Source organism: Orycteropus afer, unplaced genomic scaffold, assembly GCF_000298275.1.
Source record: "Orycteropus afer afer isolate SDZICR_OR568_19922 unplaced genomic scaffold, OryAfe1.0 scaffold00122, whole genome shotgun sequence".
NCBI classification, from domain to species: Eukaryota; Metazoa; Chordata; class Mammalia; order Tubulidentata; family Orycteropodidae; genus Orycteropus; species Orycteropus afer.
The window spans coordinates 7,369,183-7,389,498 of NW_006921709.1; the positions used below are offsets into that span (position 1 = coordinate 7,369,183).

The following is a 20,316-nucleotide window of genomic DNA, read 5'->3' on the forward strand; positions in this document are numbered from 1 at the left end:
TGGGCTGAAACCTGTGCACCACATGCATCCCGCTGGGTTTGAAACACCAGTGGCTCAGCCTCAAAACTCACATCAACACGTCACCATGGTAGGACAAACCGACAGACAAGTTTGTCTCCCTGTTGGAAACCTGTCATACTACCCTTACCTGGGTCCCTGCAGCTGACTTCTCCTCTGTCCAGGTTCTTGGGCCTTTTAATCCCCTTTCTCCCGCTCTCCCACCCTGCTGCTTTGGGTGTGTCTGTGTTCCCTCTCCTCACCTGGATCCCTGCAGCTGACTGCTCCTCTGTCCAGGTTCCTAGGCCTTTTAAGCCCTTCTCCCGCTCTCCCGTCCTGCTGCTTTGGGCATGCCTGGGTTCCCTCTCCTCACCTGGATCCCTGCAGCTGACTACTCCTCTGTTCCAGTTCTAGGGCCTTTTAATCCCTTTCTCTCGCTCTCCCACCCTGCTGCTTTTGGTGTGTCTGTGTTCCCTTTCCTCATCTGGATCCCTGCGGCTGACTGCTCCTCTGTCCAGGTTCCTGGGCCTTTTAATCCCCTTTCTCCAGCTCTCCCACCCTGCTGTTTTGTGCATGCCTGGGTTCCCTTTCCTCACCTGAATCCCTGCATCTGATTGCTCCTCTGTCCCAGCTCCTGGGCCTTTTAATCCCCCCTTCTCCCGTCTCCTGCCTTGCTGCTTTGGGCTTGCCTGCGTTCCCTCTCCTCACCTGGATCCCTGCAGCTGACTGCTCCTCTGTCTAGGTTCCTGGGCCTTTTAATCCCCTTTCTCCCACTCTCTCACCCTGCTGCTTTGGGTGCACCTGGGTTCCCTATGTATAGCAGAACAAAAGCACTGCCCAGTCCTGCTCCAGGTCCACAATCCCAGCTATACCAGAGCCCATCACTAAAGCCACTGTGTCAATCCATCTTGTTGAGGGTCTTCTCCTTTTTTGCTGATCGTCCACTTTACCAAGCATGATATCCTTCACCAGGGAATGGTCCCTTCTTACAACATGACCAAAGTAGGTGAGACAAAGTCTGGCCATTCTTGCTTCCAAGGAGCACTCCTGGCTGCACTTCTTACAGGACAAACTTGTTAGTTCTTGGAGCAGTCCATAGTACTCTCAGCATTCTTTGCCAGCACCACAACTCAAAAGCATCAACTATTCTTCAGTCTTCCTTATTCATTCTCCAGTTCTCATATGCATATGAGGCGAATGAACATAAAATGGCTTGTGCTAGGCATACCTTAGTCCTCAAGGAGACATCTTTGCTCTTCAGCACTTGAAAGAGATCTTTTAAAAATTTTTATCGTGATTTGGGTGAAAGTTTACAGAGGAGATTCACTTTCCATACAACAGCTCTGTACATACATTTTGTCTCATGAGATTGACTGCAATTTCCCACAATGTAACAGCTTCCCTCCCACTTCCTCTCAACTCCCACCTCCTCCCAATTCCAGACCTGATGGGCAGCTAAGAGCCACAGTCTCAGGGGTTCCATCAGGCTCCATCAAACCAGCATACCTGTTTTTTTTTTTAAATGATTTTGAGTTTTATTCCACCTTGTTATCCCACTCCTATACAGATCCCCTAAAAGAGTTTTTTGTTTGTTTGTTTAAATTGTGAATTGGGGGAAGTCTACAGAGCAAATTCACTTTCCATACAGAAGTTCAACGTTTACTTTGTCTCATGACATTGACTACACTTTACCACAATGCAACAGCTCCCCTCCCACTTCCTCCCCATAGTTACCTCGAAAGAGGTCTTTTGCAGCCGATCTGCCCAGTGCTGCAAACCATATGATATCCTGACTGCTGCTTCCATTGGTGTTGACTGTAGAACCAAGTAATAGAAAGTCCTTGACAATTTCAATCTTTTCTCCATTTATCGTGATGCTGCTTATTGGTCCAGTTGTGAGGACTTTTGTTTTCTTTATATTGAGGTGTAATCCATACTGCAGACTACAGTCTTCAATCTTCATCAGTAAGTGCTTCAACTCATCCTCACTTTGAGCAAAGTTGTGTCATCAGTGTATCACAGGCTGCTAATGATTCTTCCTCCAATCCTGATGCCACATTCCTCTTCATAAACTCCAGCTTCTCAGACTATTTGTTCAGCATACAGATTGAATAAATATGGTAAAAGGATGTAAGTCTAACACACTCCCTTCTTGATTTTAAACCATGCAGTATCCCCTTGTTCTATTCTAACAACAGCCTCCTGGTCTATGTACAGGTTCCTCATGAGTACAATCAAGTGTTCTTCAATACCCATTTGCGGTGTAGTAAATTACTTAGTGTGGCTTTTCTACCCATGAGTCTTTATAAATTCCAAGGTGGGATTTTCTATGAGCAACTGAGGAGCTCCTGATTGCTGAAGCTATCCACCTGGGTTATTTCTGTTGGGCGTGGCACAATACAATGTTCTGGGAGGTCCCCACTCTCTCATGTGCTTAGAGTTCTGATGCTGTGATTGGCTAGTATGACCACCCTTCCGGGCTCAAAAGGAGGCCTCCTGGAGGCAGAACTCGCTCTGACTGCTGGTTGAGGAAGACGTGCTGCTGAAAGAGACACGCACCCCGGAAAGAGACACGTGCTGCTGGGAAAGAGGCACAAGAGATACACAGTGCTGAGTGAGACACCGAGGGATCAGCACTGCTGGGATAGAGACTGTGAGAGACTGCTGGCTGAGGGTCGGTGGGCTGGGAGAGAGACTGAGCATTTTTCCTAAACCTGAATTGTGGCCTGTGGTGCTTCCCTAATAAACCCCATAATCTGTGAGCTCTGTGTGGCCACTGCAGCGAATTATCGAACCCAGGAGAGAGGTGGTGGGTGCTTTGGGAGGAACGGTTGGTGAAAGGGCTGGAGGGAGGCAGCATGTCTGGCCTTGTACGAATAGGCCTTGGGTTACTGCTGGTAATCCTGTCTTCCTCTTGTAGGGTTAGAGGAGGTCGGACCATGTAGCCTCCTTGCCATTTTTGCACCATTCTTCTAATGTTACCTGTAATTTGTTATGATCCACACAATCAAATGCTTTTGCATACTCAATACAACACAAGTAAATATCTTTCTGGTATTTATTGCTTTGAGCCAAGATCCATCTGACATCAGCCAATAATATCCCTTGTTCCATATCCTCTTCTGAATCCAGCTTGCATTTCTGGAAGCTGTCAATATACTGCTGCAACTGTTTTTGAATTATCTTATGATTTTAATTGCATGTGATATTAATGAAATTGTTCGATAATTTCCACATTTTATGGAATCACCTTTGGAATGGGTACAAATATGATCTTTTCCAGTCAGTTGGCCAAGAAGCTATCTTCCAAATCTGCTGGCATAGCCAACTGAGTGCCTCCAGCACAGCATCCATTTGTTGAAACATCTCAATGGGTATTCTGTCAGTTCCTGGAGCCATTTTTCACCACTTCCTTCAGCACAGCTTCGACTTCTTCCTTCAATGTCATTGGTTCTTGATCATATGCCATCTCCTGAAATAGATGAACATCGACCATTCTTTTTGGTACAGTGACTCTGTGTATTTCTTCCATCTTCTTTTGATGTTTCCTGAATCATTCAATATTTTGCCCATAGATTCTTTCAACATTGCAACTTGAGGCTTGAATATTTTTCTTCAATTCTTTCAGCTTGAGAAATGCCAAGCATGTCCTTCCCTTTTGGTTTTCTAACTCCAGGTCTTTGCACATTGATTGTAATAACTGACTTTGTCTTCCAGAGCTGCTCTTTGAAATCTTCCATTCTGCTCTTTTATCTTGTCATTTTTCCCATTTGCTTTAGCTATTCTCCATTAAAAGGGCAAGCAAGCTTCAGAGTCTCTTCTGACATCCATTTTGGTCTTCTCTTCCTTTCCTGTCTTTTAAATGACCTTTTGCTTTCTTCATGGATGATGTTCTTGATGTCATCCCACAATTTCTCTGGTTTTTGATCATGGTATTCAGTGCATCAAATCTGTTCTTGAGATGGTCTCTAAATTCAAGAGGAATGTATTCAGGGTCATATTTTGGCTCTCATGGACTTGTTTTAATTGTCTTCAACTTGAACTTGCATATGAGCAGTTGATAGTCTGTTTCACAATCAGCTCCTAATCTTGTTCTGACTGAAGTTATTGAACTTTTCTATTGCCTCTTGCCATAGATGTAGTCAATTTGATTCCCATGTATTCCATCTAATGAAGTCCACATGTATAGCTGCCATTTGTGTTGTTGAAAAAAGGTATTCATAATGAATAAGTAGTTGGTCTTGCAAAATTCTATCATGTGATCTCCAGAGTTATTTCTATCAGCAAGGCCAAATTTTACAACTACCAGTGACTCTTCTTTCTTTCCAACTTTTGCATTCCAGTCATCAGTGATAATAAGCACATCTTGATTGCATGTTTGGTCAATTTCAGACTGCCGAAGTTGGTAAAAATCTTCTATTCCCTCATCTTTGGCTTTGGTGGTTGGAGCGCAAATTTGAAGAGTGGTAGTATTAACTGGTCTTCCTTGTAGGCATATGGATATTATTCTATCACTGACAGCATTGTAATTCAGGATAGATCTTTAAATATTCTTTGTAATGATGAATCCCATGCCATTCCTCTTCAATTTGTCATTTCTGGCATAGCAGATCATGTGGTTATCTGATTCAAAATGGCCAAAACTGGTCCATGTCATCTCACTGATGTCTAGGATATCAATCTTTATGCATTGCACTTCATTTCTGACAACTTCCAATTTTCCTAGATTCATACTTTGTACATTCTATGTTCCATTTATCAATGGATGTTTACAGCTGTTTCCCCTCAGTTTGACTCGTGCCACATCAGCAAATAGAGGTCACCAAAGCTTAGGTTTACCTATATCGTTAAGGTTGGTTCTACTGCAATGAGGCAGCTCTTTCCCAGTCATACTGTGCGCACCTTCCAACCTGAGGGGCTCATCCTCCGGCACTGCACCAGAGAATGTTTCAGGGCTATTTGTAACATTGTCCAGTAACGTATCAGACGGTGTTTTTCTGCTATCCATAAGGTCTTCCCTGACCAATTATTTGAGAAGTGGATGGCTTCTTCCTTCTTCCAAGGCTGTCTCAGTTGGGAAGTTCCGCCAAAACCCATCCACTATGGGCAACCCTGCTGGCATTTGAAACAACAGTGGCACAGCTTCCAGCCCCACAGCAACATATAACCCACCACAGTATGACAACCTGACAGACAAGTTCGTCTCCCTTAGTTGTTCCAAACCACTCCACCTACTTCCTGGCCTTTCTCTTACCTACTCCGACCATCACTCCTGGCTTCCTGCTTCCTGCCTGGGTGGCAAGCTCTCCTTAACTTAAACTAGATCAGGCCATCAGACCTGGCTTCCCACTTCCTGCTTTGGGTGGGGGCTCTCCCTCCCCTTACCTGGATTAGGCCGTTGGCCCTGGCTTCCTGCTTCTCTTTAAGCTATCTGTAACCCCTAACAATTCGGTAGACTCTACTTTTATAAACGAAAATGCAACATTTTAAAATAGTATCTGATCACATTTCTGATTGACGTAGAACCCACCCCAAACTCAGGAACTCTTACTAAGTCTCCTTACTTTTCATGGTAATATATACTTATCTGTATCAGTTCAATAAGAATCTGTCCTCCTCCTTTTACCAAGATATCAGTGGATAAGTTGACTGTGCAATCAATGTCTTAACTAGAATGTCCTATTTGAGTACAGAAAGTAGAACATACATTTTTAAGTAACAATAGTCAGCTTTCCTTATGGATCCCAGCCTCAGAGATTGTAAGGAAGGCTACTTCCTGGCACTCCAGGAACCCTACGGTTTTTGGGGGACCTTGAGAAGAAATGAATTCACTCATATTTCTAGGTATTACATATGAAATTTTGAGGAGAGATTTTTTTTTAGGCTTAGTTTCCTATCCTTGGGATAGTAAACAATAGAGGCTTTTAAAAGTCCAACCTGAGATTCCTTATGAAAATGAAAGAAAAGTTAATTTTGTGACTTTAGTAAATGTACAGTACTATGGCTGTTGATTTGGAAAACAAATTCAAGAAAGCCTATATTGTTAATGAATTCTTGCTGCCCTTAGGCAACAGAGCAGGCCAAATATAATGAGACCAGCACTTGTGATCAAGAATAGCTTCTGAGGTTATTGTGATCACAAGGAAATACTGGCTGTCAGGAGAAACTGTGTAAAACTTTAAAATGAGCAAAAAAGATTATCATCTAGAGCACTCTTTTATGCTCATCTGTGCTTTTTATGGTCTTTCTCATTTTGTAACTCCATAAATGGTAAGCACTTGATAGCAATGCAAATGATTCTTTTTGACATAAATACAAATAAAGTTTTGTTTTGAACATAATTGGTAACTGCCCTGTGGAACTGATCAGTTTTACATTGATTACTACATCAATTTTGGTATTCCTGGTAGACTATACATGTAAGTCTTCTTTGAATTCTCCATTGAAATGACTATTAACATTTTATTGGTTCCTTTGGTAATTAACGAGCTAAATTAAATTTCTGACATCTATTCATTTAAAAAAAATTTTTAAAAAGATACGTTTATTATACTACTCTGAAGTAATAAAAATATGCATTTTAAAAGCAGAAGGGAAATAGCTTTCTTGTTGTTGTTATGTGCTGTGGAGTCAGACCCGACTCATAACGACCCCTCCTTGGGTTTCCGAGGCAGTATCACTATGGAAGTAGATTGCCCCATCTTCCTTCTGAGGAATGGCTGATGGGTTTGAACCGCCAGCCTTCTGGTTAGCAGTTCAAGTGCCTTAGGCACTATGCTACCAGAGCTAATAGCTAGTAAAGTTGAAATTAAAAAGTAGGTAAGTAGATAAATTATATTAACAAAAAATATATAAAATTTGAGGAGTTACTAAATGGATGTTCCAGTTAAAGAAAAAAATTACTAGAACTATGAACCCTAAAGTAACTTAATACTGAAGGATACCAACAGTGCTCATATACTGATCTTTCAACTAGGACTTCTGAAAAACTCTCTTCTTTGGGATTATTCTCAAAATAAACTTCCACAAATTCATTTACAAAAATTTTTAAGGTAGTTATACTACAAAAATGCTCTAAGTTCAGCAAGACTATATAGTGGTTTTTTTCTTCTGCTTTGGTTTATAGTGGGCAAGTTAACCTGACCTGTCTGTGTTTAAGTTTACTCATCTCTAAAATGGGTATAATACCACCACTTACCTTTTAAGAGTATTCTGATAATTAAATGAATTAACATGTAAAACAATTAGAACCGTATGTAGCCAACAGCTATTATAATTATTTTATTTGTCATTAGTTTATGTATGTGTGCATAAATACACACACACACATATAAAATGTATTTAAGTATTTGCTAAAGCAAATCAATAAAATTTCTCAAACTCCAGATAATTTGAGCTATTTGTGTTATTATTTGATAATAACACAGAAAACTGAATCATACAAAAACTTAGAAAAGGGTTGTAGAGGAAGTACAAACAAAACAAACATTAAAACGCACCCCGAACTATTCTTCATTTTTTCAAAACTAGAAAGAGCTCTGGTAGTGTAGTGCTAAGGCACTTGGACTGCTAACCAGAAGGCTGGCAGTTCAAACCCACCTGCCACTCCTCGGAAGGAAAGTTGGGCGATCTAATTCCATAATGATACAGCCTTGGAAACTCAAGGAGGGGTCACCATGAGTTGGGTTCGACTCAACAGCACATAATAACAACAGTAATTTATTCACAACACCTAACTCTTTTTCAGTCCCATTTTTAGTAATTGCATACACACTGCCTAAGCTATTTTATGATTTTCACTGATTGTTTACCAAGTTGTTGGCTTACTTTAAATCACTGATTAAGGCAATGTTCTTTTTTAAATGATTTCCTTAGTACCTTGGTTATCATTAGAGATGGCACAGATATTTTTTAGGGTTTTTTTTCCTCTATCTAAATCTTTGTCAGCAATCTTCACCTCTCAGCTGTCTCCCAAGAATTTTAAATTTGCTGGGGCATCTCCTTTCATGATTACTGGTAAGAAATAACTCAAGTAATTAAAATAAAATTTGTCTCAGCACTAGAAGCCATGAGACCAAAAGATCTTATTTCAAACCCTGTTTAAAACTGTCCACATAAAAATTATTGAATTAAATAATTTAGACTTGTAATTTAAAAAAAAAAATTCTCATTAGAACATCTATGGGATTTGCAATTTTGTTTTCTCCTTCCTCATATTCTCGCACAGATAAAGCATAAAAAGATGAACCAGAAACATAAACTACCGTGCCTCTGTACTGTTTTCTCCCACCTGTTTCTTTACATGCTGAAGTTTTCAGATTTTTTTATTTATTGTTCTTTTTGTAACATTAAGAGAAGCTTCATATGAGTATCATTGACTATAGTTAATAAAACTAGTAATGATAAAAAGAGTAAGTCATTTAAAAAATCAAAATCATAACAAGAAATAATTGTAACAATATAAAGATACCTGTATTTCGCAGAATTTCCACAAGTTTTTCTCTTTTTGAGTACTGGCCAACTTGGAGAACAGTCTGCTGAACATCTCTACATGCTCCCCCCACTTGTCCAACAGCAACAAATAAATAATTCGACTTTAAAAACTCTCCAGCCAACCTTGAAAAACCAAAGATTATTCCTTCATTTATCTTCTTCCATTAATACAATACTTACTAAATTCCTACAAGTGTTACTTCAATATCAATTAGACAGTGATTGTAACATCTATAATAAGGCAAAGTGGTAATTTATTATTTTAAAATTCTTAACTATATTTGGCCCTCCATATCCATGAGGTTCTGCATCCATGCATTCAACCAACCACAGATCAAAAATATTTCTAGGGAAAAAAATTCCAGAAAGTGACAAAATATAAAACTTGAATTTGCCATGTGCCAAACACTACTCTGAATCTACTGGGATGCAGTGATGTGTAAGCACTTCCTGCTGTAGCTACCCACCATTTCACAGACCCTCCAACCCTCTCCAGCACTTGCTGAGCATTGTTTGCCTTGTGTCTTGTTAGCTCACAACTTGTGTTGTGTGCACTCTTTGTTTCTGTGAAAAAATGGCTCCTAGAAGGGAATTAAGTGATCAAAGCAATCCCTCAAGAGCACAAAGGGAGCATAAAGTGCTACTTGCACAGCATTTACATTGTATTTGGTATTATAAGTAATCTATAGATGATTTAAAGTATATGGGAAGGTATGTAGTTTATATGCAAATGATACAGCATCTCATATAATGGGACTTGAGCTTTCATAGATTTTGAAATTGGTTGCAAGAGGGGGGTTTCCCCTGGAACCAATCCGTTGTGGATACCAAGGGATGACTATACTAGTGAAGAGGTTGATGTCGTATTATAGACAGTAACTGCAAGGAAATCTTCTGGCCATGCAAAACTTTATGAAATGTGTATGGAACAATAAAAACAAAGTGTCTGGAATTAAAACATCAGACTTTAATCAACAGGAGTTTTTATTAAAAATTGAATAAGCTGTGGCAGTTAAGTTTGTGTGTCAACTTGGCTGAGCCTGGTTGAGTGGCTGGGCAGCTGGATGTAGTATTCCTCATGATGAGACTGGTAATCAACTCCATAGTGGAATCTACTGGGAGCAGCTGAGTAGCTGCCTTAAGGATGTGGTCGTCTTCCTGTATATAAGCAGAAGGCTTGGAGAACAGTCTCTAGCTTATGGCACACTTGGACCCTGCATGCAGCCATGTCATTGTTCAGCAGCCTATCATGCTCTGCTGACCTTGAGACTTTCAACAGACTTGAATTAATGGCCTGCCATGTGGTTTAGTAACATCAGGACTGTGCCTGTTTACTTGTCAACCTTGGGCTTGGCAGCCTCAGGAGACAACAGCTGTCTGAGTGAAGAAAAGCTTCTAACTCCAGTGGCCCAGGAGCAGGAGGCAGAGCTGGACCCCAAGGTTGAGGGGTTTTCACCCAGCCCCTAGTGGCACTTTGAACTCGGACTTAAAGCCCCCCCAAACTGTAAGAGAATAAACTCCTGTTTGTTAAAGCCATTCCATTTGTGGTATATTCTTGTCAGAGCAGCACTAGGTAACCAGAACATAAGCCAATAGCACAAATTCTGTTCTTCATTCATTGCTTTTATGTATGTATATAAAATTTTGTTCTTTATTCATTGCTTTTATGTATGATATTGCTAAGCGGCATTTTCTGAAAATAGCACCTTTTAAATCACTAAGCTTCAAAGGAACAATTATTAGAAAACCATATCGAGATCAGTGCCTTACATGTCATGACACACATAGAAAATGGTGGTATTTTATAGCACAGTTGGGCAAACAAATGAGACGAGGTGAAGGGTGCATGGGATAAGGCCATTGCTGGCTATGGTGCTCACTACTCCTAAGACTGAGGGAATCAACACCTTGACACATGTAATTCACTGACAGTGTACAACTGAGAAGTCCTGCTTTAGATCATCCAGAAATATAGGGCAAAAAATCACCAATTACAGCGCTAAGTTTGTAGGGATACCAGGAAAGTCCCAAACCTACCAAAGTAGAACTGTCCCGTAGGCTATAATCTCTACAGGAGCAGTCTGTCAGTTTCTTCTCCCAGTGGAGTCCCCAGATTGAGGTTCAAACCTTCATCTTTTTGGTTTGCACTCAAGTGTTTAATATGTGTGCATCATTTGTACCACGAGAGCACCTTTTTCCCTTATTTTCTAGCTGCCTGACAGAATGTTACAGAAATAGCTCAAACTTAGCATATACAAGATCTTAATGAAACATTCTTTGTTTCACCTCACCTGCTCTCTTCCCACAAAAGGGGGAGGAAGCTTTTTGATATATTTCCTTCTAAAGTCAAGCACCTTCTTACCAAAACATAAAACCTTGAAATCATCTGAAATTCTTAATTATTCAACATCCTTTCATTCACTAAGTGCTTTGTGTCAAACATACACAGTACAAAGTACTGAGATGCCTGCCTCTGAGGTGCTCATATCAAGCAAGACATCGCTATATAAAAAATAATTATAATTTAGTGTTAAAACAACACTTACTATATTTCAAGAACCATGTTTAGTGGTTTTATACAGTTTCTTTCATAAGATACAGTGGCCAGGAAAAGATTAAATGATGTCTATTTAAAATAATCTTCAAGTTTGAAATCTGACTTAAGGAAGCAGCAAGCAAGTTAGCCATAACCCAGGGATCAACATCACCCAGGAACTGTCAGCCTGACAGAATACTGGAAGAGTTGGCTAAAGAACAGGGCTGGCATAAAAGTAAATTTTTATGAAGAGTGGGTATCGTCCAACAAGATGCAGTATGTTCTTCTAATCAGAGACCTCATGTGGTACATGAGTCTGGAAAACAAGGGATAGGAGCAAGAATGTCCCACTTATTAGCATTCAAGTGCCCCACACCTGGGAAATCCATGCTTTCTGTCCCACTAACAACTCTAGATTCTGCAGATTTAGAGGTCCTGATTCCCAAAGAGAGAACAGACCCAACAAAGAAAACAGCAAAAGTCCTAGTGAATAATGTCTTACCAGTTGCTGCTTAGGCACTTAAGGCTACCTGTGCCAAGGGACCAGCAGGCAGCAAGAGGAGTCAAGATCCTAGCAGGCAAGTGCTATTCTAATTAGAATTCACCAGACCAATAGTATAGTATGATTCCCAAGTATCTGTTGTCAATTCACATACATGTGAATTTTCTACCTAAGGCTCAACTCTCCTAAGATCTGTAAATTTAGGTTTGAAGAGATGGCATAATAATAAGAACACCTTCATTTAGTAAGCAGTTACTAAATTACATCTAGGTACTGTTACAAATATATTTCTATAGACCCAGACAAACTCACCACGCTGAGAGAAGTAGAAATACGTATGTATAATATATGTATGCATACATATATACAGTTGTATGTATATAAATACATACACACACACATTTTTAACAAAATGGGATGGTAATGCAAACTAGGAATAAGAGAAACACATGAAAAGTTGTAAACGTTAAGAACACATCTATTTCTTAAATATCTATGTTAAAATCTTTAAAAAAAAAAACTATCAAAAATAAGATAGTGACATTACTTCACCTTCCATAAAGATATTTATGTATATACCCAAATTATTTTTAAGAAGGAAAAAATTCACCTTTGAATTTCCTCTGGAAAAGTTGCACTAAACATAAGGGTTTGACGCTGTTCCTTTGATGGCATTCCTGGGGAGGAAATTAACTTCTTCATTTCTGGACCAAAACCCATATCCAGCATACGATCAGCTTCGTCCAAAACTAAGTATTTGACTTGTCTCAGACCAATCTTTGAGAACATTTTCAAGGGTTAGAACAGAAAATACATGCTAATTAATGTATTATACTATTCTCCAATTCCAATTATTAAAATATTTTAAGGTGAAAAACCAGTCATCAATGTAAAACTGATGAAAATTGTTACACTTGGATAATACAATTACTGTTGATAGTTTTCAATTTTCAGTTCTCACTATTCAGTTCTCAATTTTCTCTAATGGTTTAAGACTTTGTAAAATTAAGGCTAAGAGAAACCAAAACATTTAGATCAGTACTGTGCAAAAGAACTTTCTGCAATGACAATAAAAAAACTCTATACCTATACTGTCCAATATGGTATCCACTAGTCAGATAAAATTATTAAGGAACTGAAATTTTAATTTTATATCATTTTTAATTTAAATAGGCACATGTAGGTAGTACCTACTATACTGGACACCATACAGTTCTAGATTGTGTTTGTTATCTGATAAAATCAGACACTTCAATGTAAGAAACAAAATCTGCTCACAGTATGATATATTTAAATGTCATAATGAATTCATTTTTGCTAACCCCTTCACATCTTTAAAAAAAAAAATTATCCTTTCTCTAGTCACTTGGTAATAACTGGAAAATTTCTTTTACTTTTGCACAAATACAGCTATAAACAGAAGCAGACATTTGTAAAAAGAAAAAAAGTGACCCTGGAACCACCATGGAAGGTGTTTCGTAAGGGAGCAAGGTAGATTTCTCTGGATACTCTTAATGAGTATGATGCCTTATACAGGAATAACTTACTTTGAGTAATCCCTGTAAAGAGCCTAAAAAAAATTAAGTTGGTTCATTTAAAATGAGCTTAAAGTGCTAATTTAGAAATGTAATAATTTGGTATGTAAGTACCTAAAATTAAAAAAAAAAAAAAAATTCACTGCCGTCGAGTCAGATCAGACTCACAGTGCCCCCTTCTTGGGTTTCCAAAGTATTATCACTATGGAAGTAGACTGCCCAACCTTCTTTCCAGGAATGGCTGGTGATTTTGAACCGCCAACCTTCTGGTTAGCAGTCAAATGCCTTAGACACTACAGCACCAGAGCTCCCGATTCCCTAAAAAAGCAGCCCTAAAGTCACTTCTTATAAACGGAAAATTAACATCACTCCCACGCTTAATCAGGAGACAAAGTTACTGATACCACAAAAACTTTCTTCCATGAAAAAAAAAACAAAACTATTTTATCAAGGCATATATGAAACTAGGTATAGGTCATTGATGCATTTTTCTCTCAGTGCTGTGGGGTATAAGAGTGGATTCTGGAAATGAGATACCGAGAATATAACCACAGCTCCATCCTTTACTAGAGCTGAGGGAATTAATTATATAATCTTACTGAGTGTGTTTTCAGAAGGATAAAGTAGAAAATACAATTTATCTCATGTTGGGATTATTTTGAGAATTAAATGATAATTTAGTCATTATTTGGGGCCTTACAAATAGTGCTGTAATAAATATTATTTACCACCTATCTTTATCCCATTCTTCCCCTTTCCCATACCAAAAAAATATTAATCAATCCCCACAATTTTGTTATCACTCTAGGGCCTACCTTTTCTTTACCTATGATATCCATCAGTCTTCCAGGTGTAGCACATAATACATTACAGCCTTGTACTATTTGTCGAATTGAATGTCCCAACTGGGTTCCCCCATAGATAACAACAGCTCTTACACAAGTCCTATTGACAAGAAAAATTAATATCATTTTCTAGCTATGTGAAAATTGGGCACTTTCTTTTAACAAGATGCCAAACAAAATGCATAAAGAAAAACTGAATACACTTAACTATCTAAAAACAAAAAAACATTCTGCCCAGAAAGCAGTCAAAAAAGTAATGCTGTGAACAAAATGTGCAAACCACACAAGGAAAATGCTAAAAAACTCAAAATCAACTGCTCTTCTGCGATCCATTAGAGAACTGAAGTCACAGAGCAACCTACTACACCAAAAACTGGAAAAACAGAGGCTGATACAGAGAATCACTGCTGATAAGGAGAGAAACTACGTCAGTTACATGCAAAATCAGGTAAAAATACTTAAAAGAGGATAACTGACTGGAAACTAAACATGGACTAGATTAAGGGATGATAAATGCGGAGGGCCAAGTCTTAGGGTGGAGCCTCATACCTTCCTTAGTTTTACTCCCAAGATGCCTATCAGCTTCTTACTGTGGAGTTCTGAGAATAATCCCCTCATGCTTCTGTGCTTCTTGTCAGAGGAGAAAAGTAACCATTTTGAAATAGTGCCCTGTTCTCCTCAATAGTGACCTGCCCTCATGGGAAACTACTTCAGCCGAGGCTAATAAATATAAGTTTTATCAGACCATAACTAACATGGAAAGATGGAACCAAATCCAATCCCCTCTACTTTCCATGGGGGAAAGGGAATTACCTCACCAGATGGATAGTATCTGTAAAAAGAGGAAGTAGCTCTATATTAACAGTTAGAAGGAGGCCACAGACTGACTGGAGAAGAGACTCAATTGCTCACACGAGTTCAACTTAAAGCTGAAGAAAATTAAAACAAGACCATGAGATAAAATATGACCTTCACTATTGTTGTTAGGTGCCATCGAGTCGTGTCCAACTTATAGTGACCCCATGCACAGCAGAACGAAACACCATTGGATCACACGCCAGCTCCATGATCCTTGCTATACTTGAGCCCATCATCGCAGCCACCGTGCCAATCCATCTTGTTGAAGCTCTTCCCTTCTTTCATCAGCCCTCCACCTTACCAAGCATGGTATCTTTCTCCAAGGAATGGTCCCTTCTGAAAATATGAGCAAAGCAGATGAGACAAAGTCTGGCCATTCTTGCTTCCATGGAGCATTTCGGCTGCACTTCCTCCAAAACAGACCTATTAGTTCTTTTAGCAGTCCATGGTACTTTCAGCATTCTTCGCCAGCACCACAACTCAAAAGCATCAATTCTTCTTTGGTCTTCCTTATTCATTGTCCAGCTCTCACATGCATATGAGACAAATGAAAATATCACAGCTTGTGTCAAGTGTACCTTAGTCCTCAAAGAGACAGCTTTGCTCCTCAGCACACTTAGAAGAGGTTCTTTGCAGCTGACTGCTGCTTCTGTTGGCATCCACTATAGAACCAAGCAATGTGAATTCTTTGAAGACCTCAATCTTTCACCCATTTATTGTGATGCCGTGTATACGTCCAGTTGTGAGGATTTTTGTTTTCTTTATATTGAGATGTAATCCATACTGCAGATGGTAGTCTTCAATCTTCATCAGTAAGAGCCTCAAGTCATCCTCACTTTCAGCAAGCAAAGCTGTGTCATCAGCATATCACAGGTTCTTAATGATTCTTCCTCCAATCTTGATGCCACGTTCTACTTCATATAGTCCAGCTTCTTGGATTATTTGCACAGCACATAGATTAAATAAGCATGGGGAAAGGATACAACCCTGATGCACTCCCTTCTTTATTTTAAACCACACAATGTTCCCCTGTTCTGTTCAAACAACAGCCTCCTGGTCAATGCAGTTAATTCATGAGTACAGTTAAGTGTTCTGAAATTCCCATTCTTCTCAATGTTATCCACAATTTGTTATTATCCACACAGTCAAATGTTTTTGCATACTCAATAAAACACAAGTAAACATCTTTCTGGTATTCGATGCCTTGAGCCAAGATCCATATGACATCAGCAATGATATCCCTCATTCCACGTCCTCTTCTGAATCCAGCTTGCATTTCTGGAAGTTCTGTGTCAATACACCAACTGCAACTGGTTTTGAATTATCTTCATTAAGATTTTACTTACAACTGGTTTTGAATTAACTTCAGTAAGATTTTAAGATTTTACTTCAGTAGGATTTTAATCAGCTGCATGGCTCCAGGTAAGGACAGGAAACTCAGGCATGCCCAAAGCAGCAGGGTGGGAGAGTATGAAAAAGGGGATTAAAAGCCACAAACCTGGACAGAGGAGCAGTCAGCCGCAGGGATCCAGGTGAGGAGAGAGAACCCAGGCATGCTCAAAGCAGCAGGATGGGAGAGCGGTAGAAAGGGGATTGAAAGCAAGGAACCCGGACAGAGGAACAGTCAGCCGCAGGGATCCAGGTGAGGAGCAGGAACGCAGGCACTCCCAAAGCAGCAGGAAGGGAGAGCAGGAGAAAGGGGGTTAAAAGGCCCAGGAACCTAGACAGATGAACAGTCAGCCACAGGGATCCGGGTGAAAAGAGGGAGCCTAGGCATGCCCAAAGCAGCAGGGTGGGAGAGTGGGAGAAAGGGGATTGAAAGGCCCAAGAACCTGGACAGAGAAGTCAGCTGCAGGGACCCAGGTAAGGGTGGTACGAGAGGTTTCCAACAGGGAGACAAACTTGTCTGTCTGTTTGTCCTACCGTGGTTGGATGTTGATGTGAGTTTTGAGGCTGAGCTACTGGTGTTTCAAACCCAGTGGGATGCACATGGTGCACAGGTATCAGCCCAGCTTACAGACTGAGGCAGACTAGGAAGAAGGAAGAGGCCATGCACTTCTCAAAGAACTGGCCAGGGAAAACCTTATGAAAAGCAAAGAAACACTGTCTGATACATTACTGCGCAACTTTATGAATAGTCTGGTTAGGTTAGAAGGCTCTCAAAATAGGACCGGGAAAGAGTTGCATCATCAGAGTAAACCCAGCCTTACTCATATGGATATGGTAAAGCTTTTGAGACCTCCGTTTGCTGATGTGGCACAACTCAAATTGAGGAGAAACAGCTTCAGACATCCATTAATCATCAGAACATGGAATGTACAAAGTATGAATCTAGGAAAATTGGAAGTTGTCAAAAATGAAATGGAACCCATAAAGATTGATATCGTCGGCATTACTGAGCTGAAATGGACTGGTTTTGGCCATTTTGAATCAAACAACCATATGAACTATTATGCCAGGAATGAGTTTGAAAAGGAATGGTGTGGCATTCATCATCACAAAAGATGTTTCAAGCTCTGTCCTTAAGTACAATTCTGTCAGTGGCAGGATAATATCCATACGCCTAACAAGGAAGACCCGTTAATACAACTATTATTCAAATTTATGTCCCAACCACCAAAGCCAAGGATGAGGAAACTGAAGATTTTTATCAACTTCTGCAGTCTGAAATTGACTGCTCAGCATTTCTCAAGCAGAAAGAATTGGCAGGTGGGGGAAGGCCCTCCAGCCTCTAGCTGCAGTACTGTAGGATTCTACAGGCAAAATACTGAACAATGCAGGAAGTATCAAAAGAAAATGAAAGGAATCCCACAATCATTGTACCAAAACGAACTGGTCAACACTGAACTATTTCAGCAGGTAGCACATCATCAAGAACATACAGTATTGAAGGAAGAAGTCCAGCTGCACTGAAGGCACTGGAGAACAACAAGGCTCCAGGAATACATGGTACACCCACTGACATGTTGAAAACAGGGATTCAGTGCTGGAGACACTCACTAGCTTATACCAAGAAATCTGGAAGACAGCTATCTGCTCAACCAACTGGAAGAGATTTATTTGTGCCCATTCCAAAGAAAGGTAATCCAAAAGAATGAAAAAATTAATTATGATAAAGATAATTCAAAAGTGATTACAGGAGTTCATTGACAGGGAACTGCCAGAAATTCTAGCCTGATTCAGATAAGGGCATGGAATGAGGGATATTATTGCTGATGTCAGACGGATCCTGGCTGAAAGCAAGCAACACCAGAGACATGTTTACCTGTGTTTTGCTGTCCATGCAAAGACATACAAATGTACAGATCCTAACAAATTATGTGCAACACTGAAGTAATGGGAATCCCAGAAAATTTACTTCTGCTCATAAGGAACCAAGAGGCTATTTTTTGAACAGAACAAATCAAGATAAAATCAACCTTGTCCATCAGGGTTATACTCTCTTTCACCCTATTTACTCAATCTGCAGGCTGAGCAAATAATCCAAGAAGCTGAGCTATATGAAGCACATGACATCAGGATTGGAGGAAGACTCATAAACAACCTGCAATATGCAGATGACACATCCTTGCATGCTGTAAGTGAAGAAAACCCCAAGCACTTACAGATGAAGATCAAAGACTACAGCCTTCAGTATGGATTATACCTTAACATAAAGAAAACAAAAGTCCTCACAACTGGACCAATGAGTAACAGCATGATTAATTAAGAAAAGACTAAAGTTGGCAAGGATTTCATTTTTCTTGGATCCACAATCAGCTCCATGATTGCATGGAAGCAGCAGTAAAGAAATCAAGTGACACACTGCCCTGGACAAATCTGCTACAAAAGATCTATTTAAAGTGTTTAAGAGCAAAGATGTCACACTTTGAGGACTAAGGTTCACCCAACTCAAGCCATCATATTTTCAATAGGCTCATAAACATGTGTGAGCTGGACAGTGAATAAGGAAGACTGCAGAAGAACTGATGCATCTGAATCATGGTGTACATGGACTACTAGAAGAATGAACAAATCTGTCTTGGAGCAAGTACAGCTAGAATGCTCCTCAGAAGTGAGAATGACCAGATTTCACTCTCATATTTGGTCATGTTGTCAGAAGGAACCAGTTTCTGGAGAAAGATATCATCCTGTATAAAGCAGAAGGTCAGCAGAAAAGGGGAAGTACGTCAACAAGATGGACTGACACACTGGCTCAAGCACAGCAATGACTGTGAAGAGGGAGAAGTACCGGCAGTGTTTCGTTCTGTCGATCACTGTGCGTAGAAAATGACATGACACCACCTAACAATAAAGACAACCAGTACTCTGATCACTATTCAAATTTATGCACCAACCACTAATGCTAAATATGAATATGTTGAAAATTTTTACCAACTTATGCCATCTGAAGATAATCAAATATGGAATCAAGATGCACTGAAAATTACTCAAGACTGAAATGTAAAAGTTAGAAACAAAGATGGATCAGCAGTTGGAAAAGATGGCTTTAGTGACAGAAACCATGCTGGATATCACATGAAAGCATTTTGCAAGACCGATGGTCCATTCATTGGAAATACTTTTGTCTACAACATAAATTGCAACATAAATTTATGCACGGATTTTGCCAAGTGGAATACACAAAAATCAAATCAACCATTATCTAAGAAAAAAGATGGAGAAGCTTAGAAGGTCCGAGGTTGTCTATGGAAGAGAACCATCAACTGAACATACACAAGCTACAGCTAAAGAAAATTAAAACAAGTGCATGAGAGCCAAGAACAACTGTGAGTATATCTCAGCTGAATTTAGAGACCATCTCTAGATTTAACGGAATGAACACTAATGACTGAAGACCAGAAGAGTTGTGGAAACACATCAAGGACATTTATACATGAAGAAAGCAAAAGGTGATTAAAAAGATAGGGAAGAAATGAAACACCAAAATGGATGTCAGAAGAGACTCTGAAACTTGCTCTTCTACAAGGAATAGTGAAAGCAAATAGGAAAAATGATGAAGTAAAAGAGCTGAAGAGATTTTCAACAGCAGCTTGAGAAGACAAATTATTATAATGAAATCAGCAAAGTGCTGGAGTTAAAATGCACACAAGGAAAGAACAATCTGGGCATTTCCCAAGCTTGAAAGAAGTGAAGGAAAAATTCAAGCCTCGAGTTGGAATACTGAAGAATCCCATGGGCAAAATACTGAACCATGTAGGAAGCACCAAAAGAAGATGGAAAGAATGCAAACAGTCACTATGCCAAAAAGAATTTGTTGACGTTTAACCATTTCAGAAGGTAGCATATGGTAAAGAACCAATAGTACTGAAGGAAGAAGTCCAAGCTGCATTTAAGGCACTGGAGGAAAAACAAGGCTCCAGAAATTGACAGAATATCAGTTGAGATGTATCAATAAACAAATAAAAGGATGGAAATGATCACTTATCAAGGCTAAGAAATTTGGAAGGCTGAACAGAAAATAACCATCCCTGTGCTCATTCCAAATAAAGGTCAACCAACAGAATGCAAGTATTATCAAACAATATCATTAATATCAAATACAAGTAA

General features: G+C 39.5%; 1 protein-coding gene across 1 annotated transcript in view; it reads right to left on the reverse strand.

Moving 5' to 3' along the window:
- The window catches only part of DDX4 (DEAD-box helicase 4), a 123,464-nt gene that overhangs the window by 11,277 nt on the left and 91,871 nt on the right, over positions 1 to 20,316 (reverse strand). Inside the window, exons 16-18 of the mRNA XM_042781441.1 lie at positions 13,879 to 14,008; positions 12,139 to 12,305; positions 8,468 to 8,613 (exon numbers count right to left, since the gene is read on the reverse strand). Of these exons, the coding sequence (XP_042637375.1) occupies positions 8,468 to 8,613; positions 12,139 to 12,305; positions 13,879 to 14,008 (443 nt within the window). The remainder of the gene's footprint in view (positions 1 to 8,467; positions 8,614 to 12,138; positions 12,306 to 13,878; positions 14,009 to 20,316) is intronic.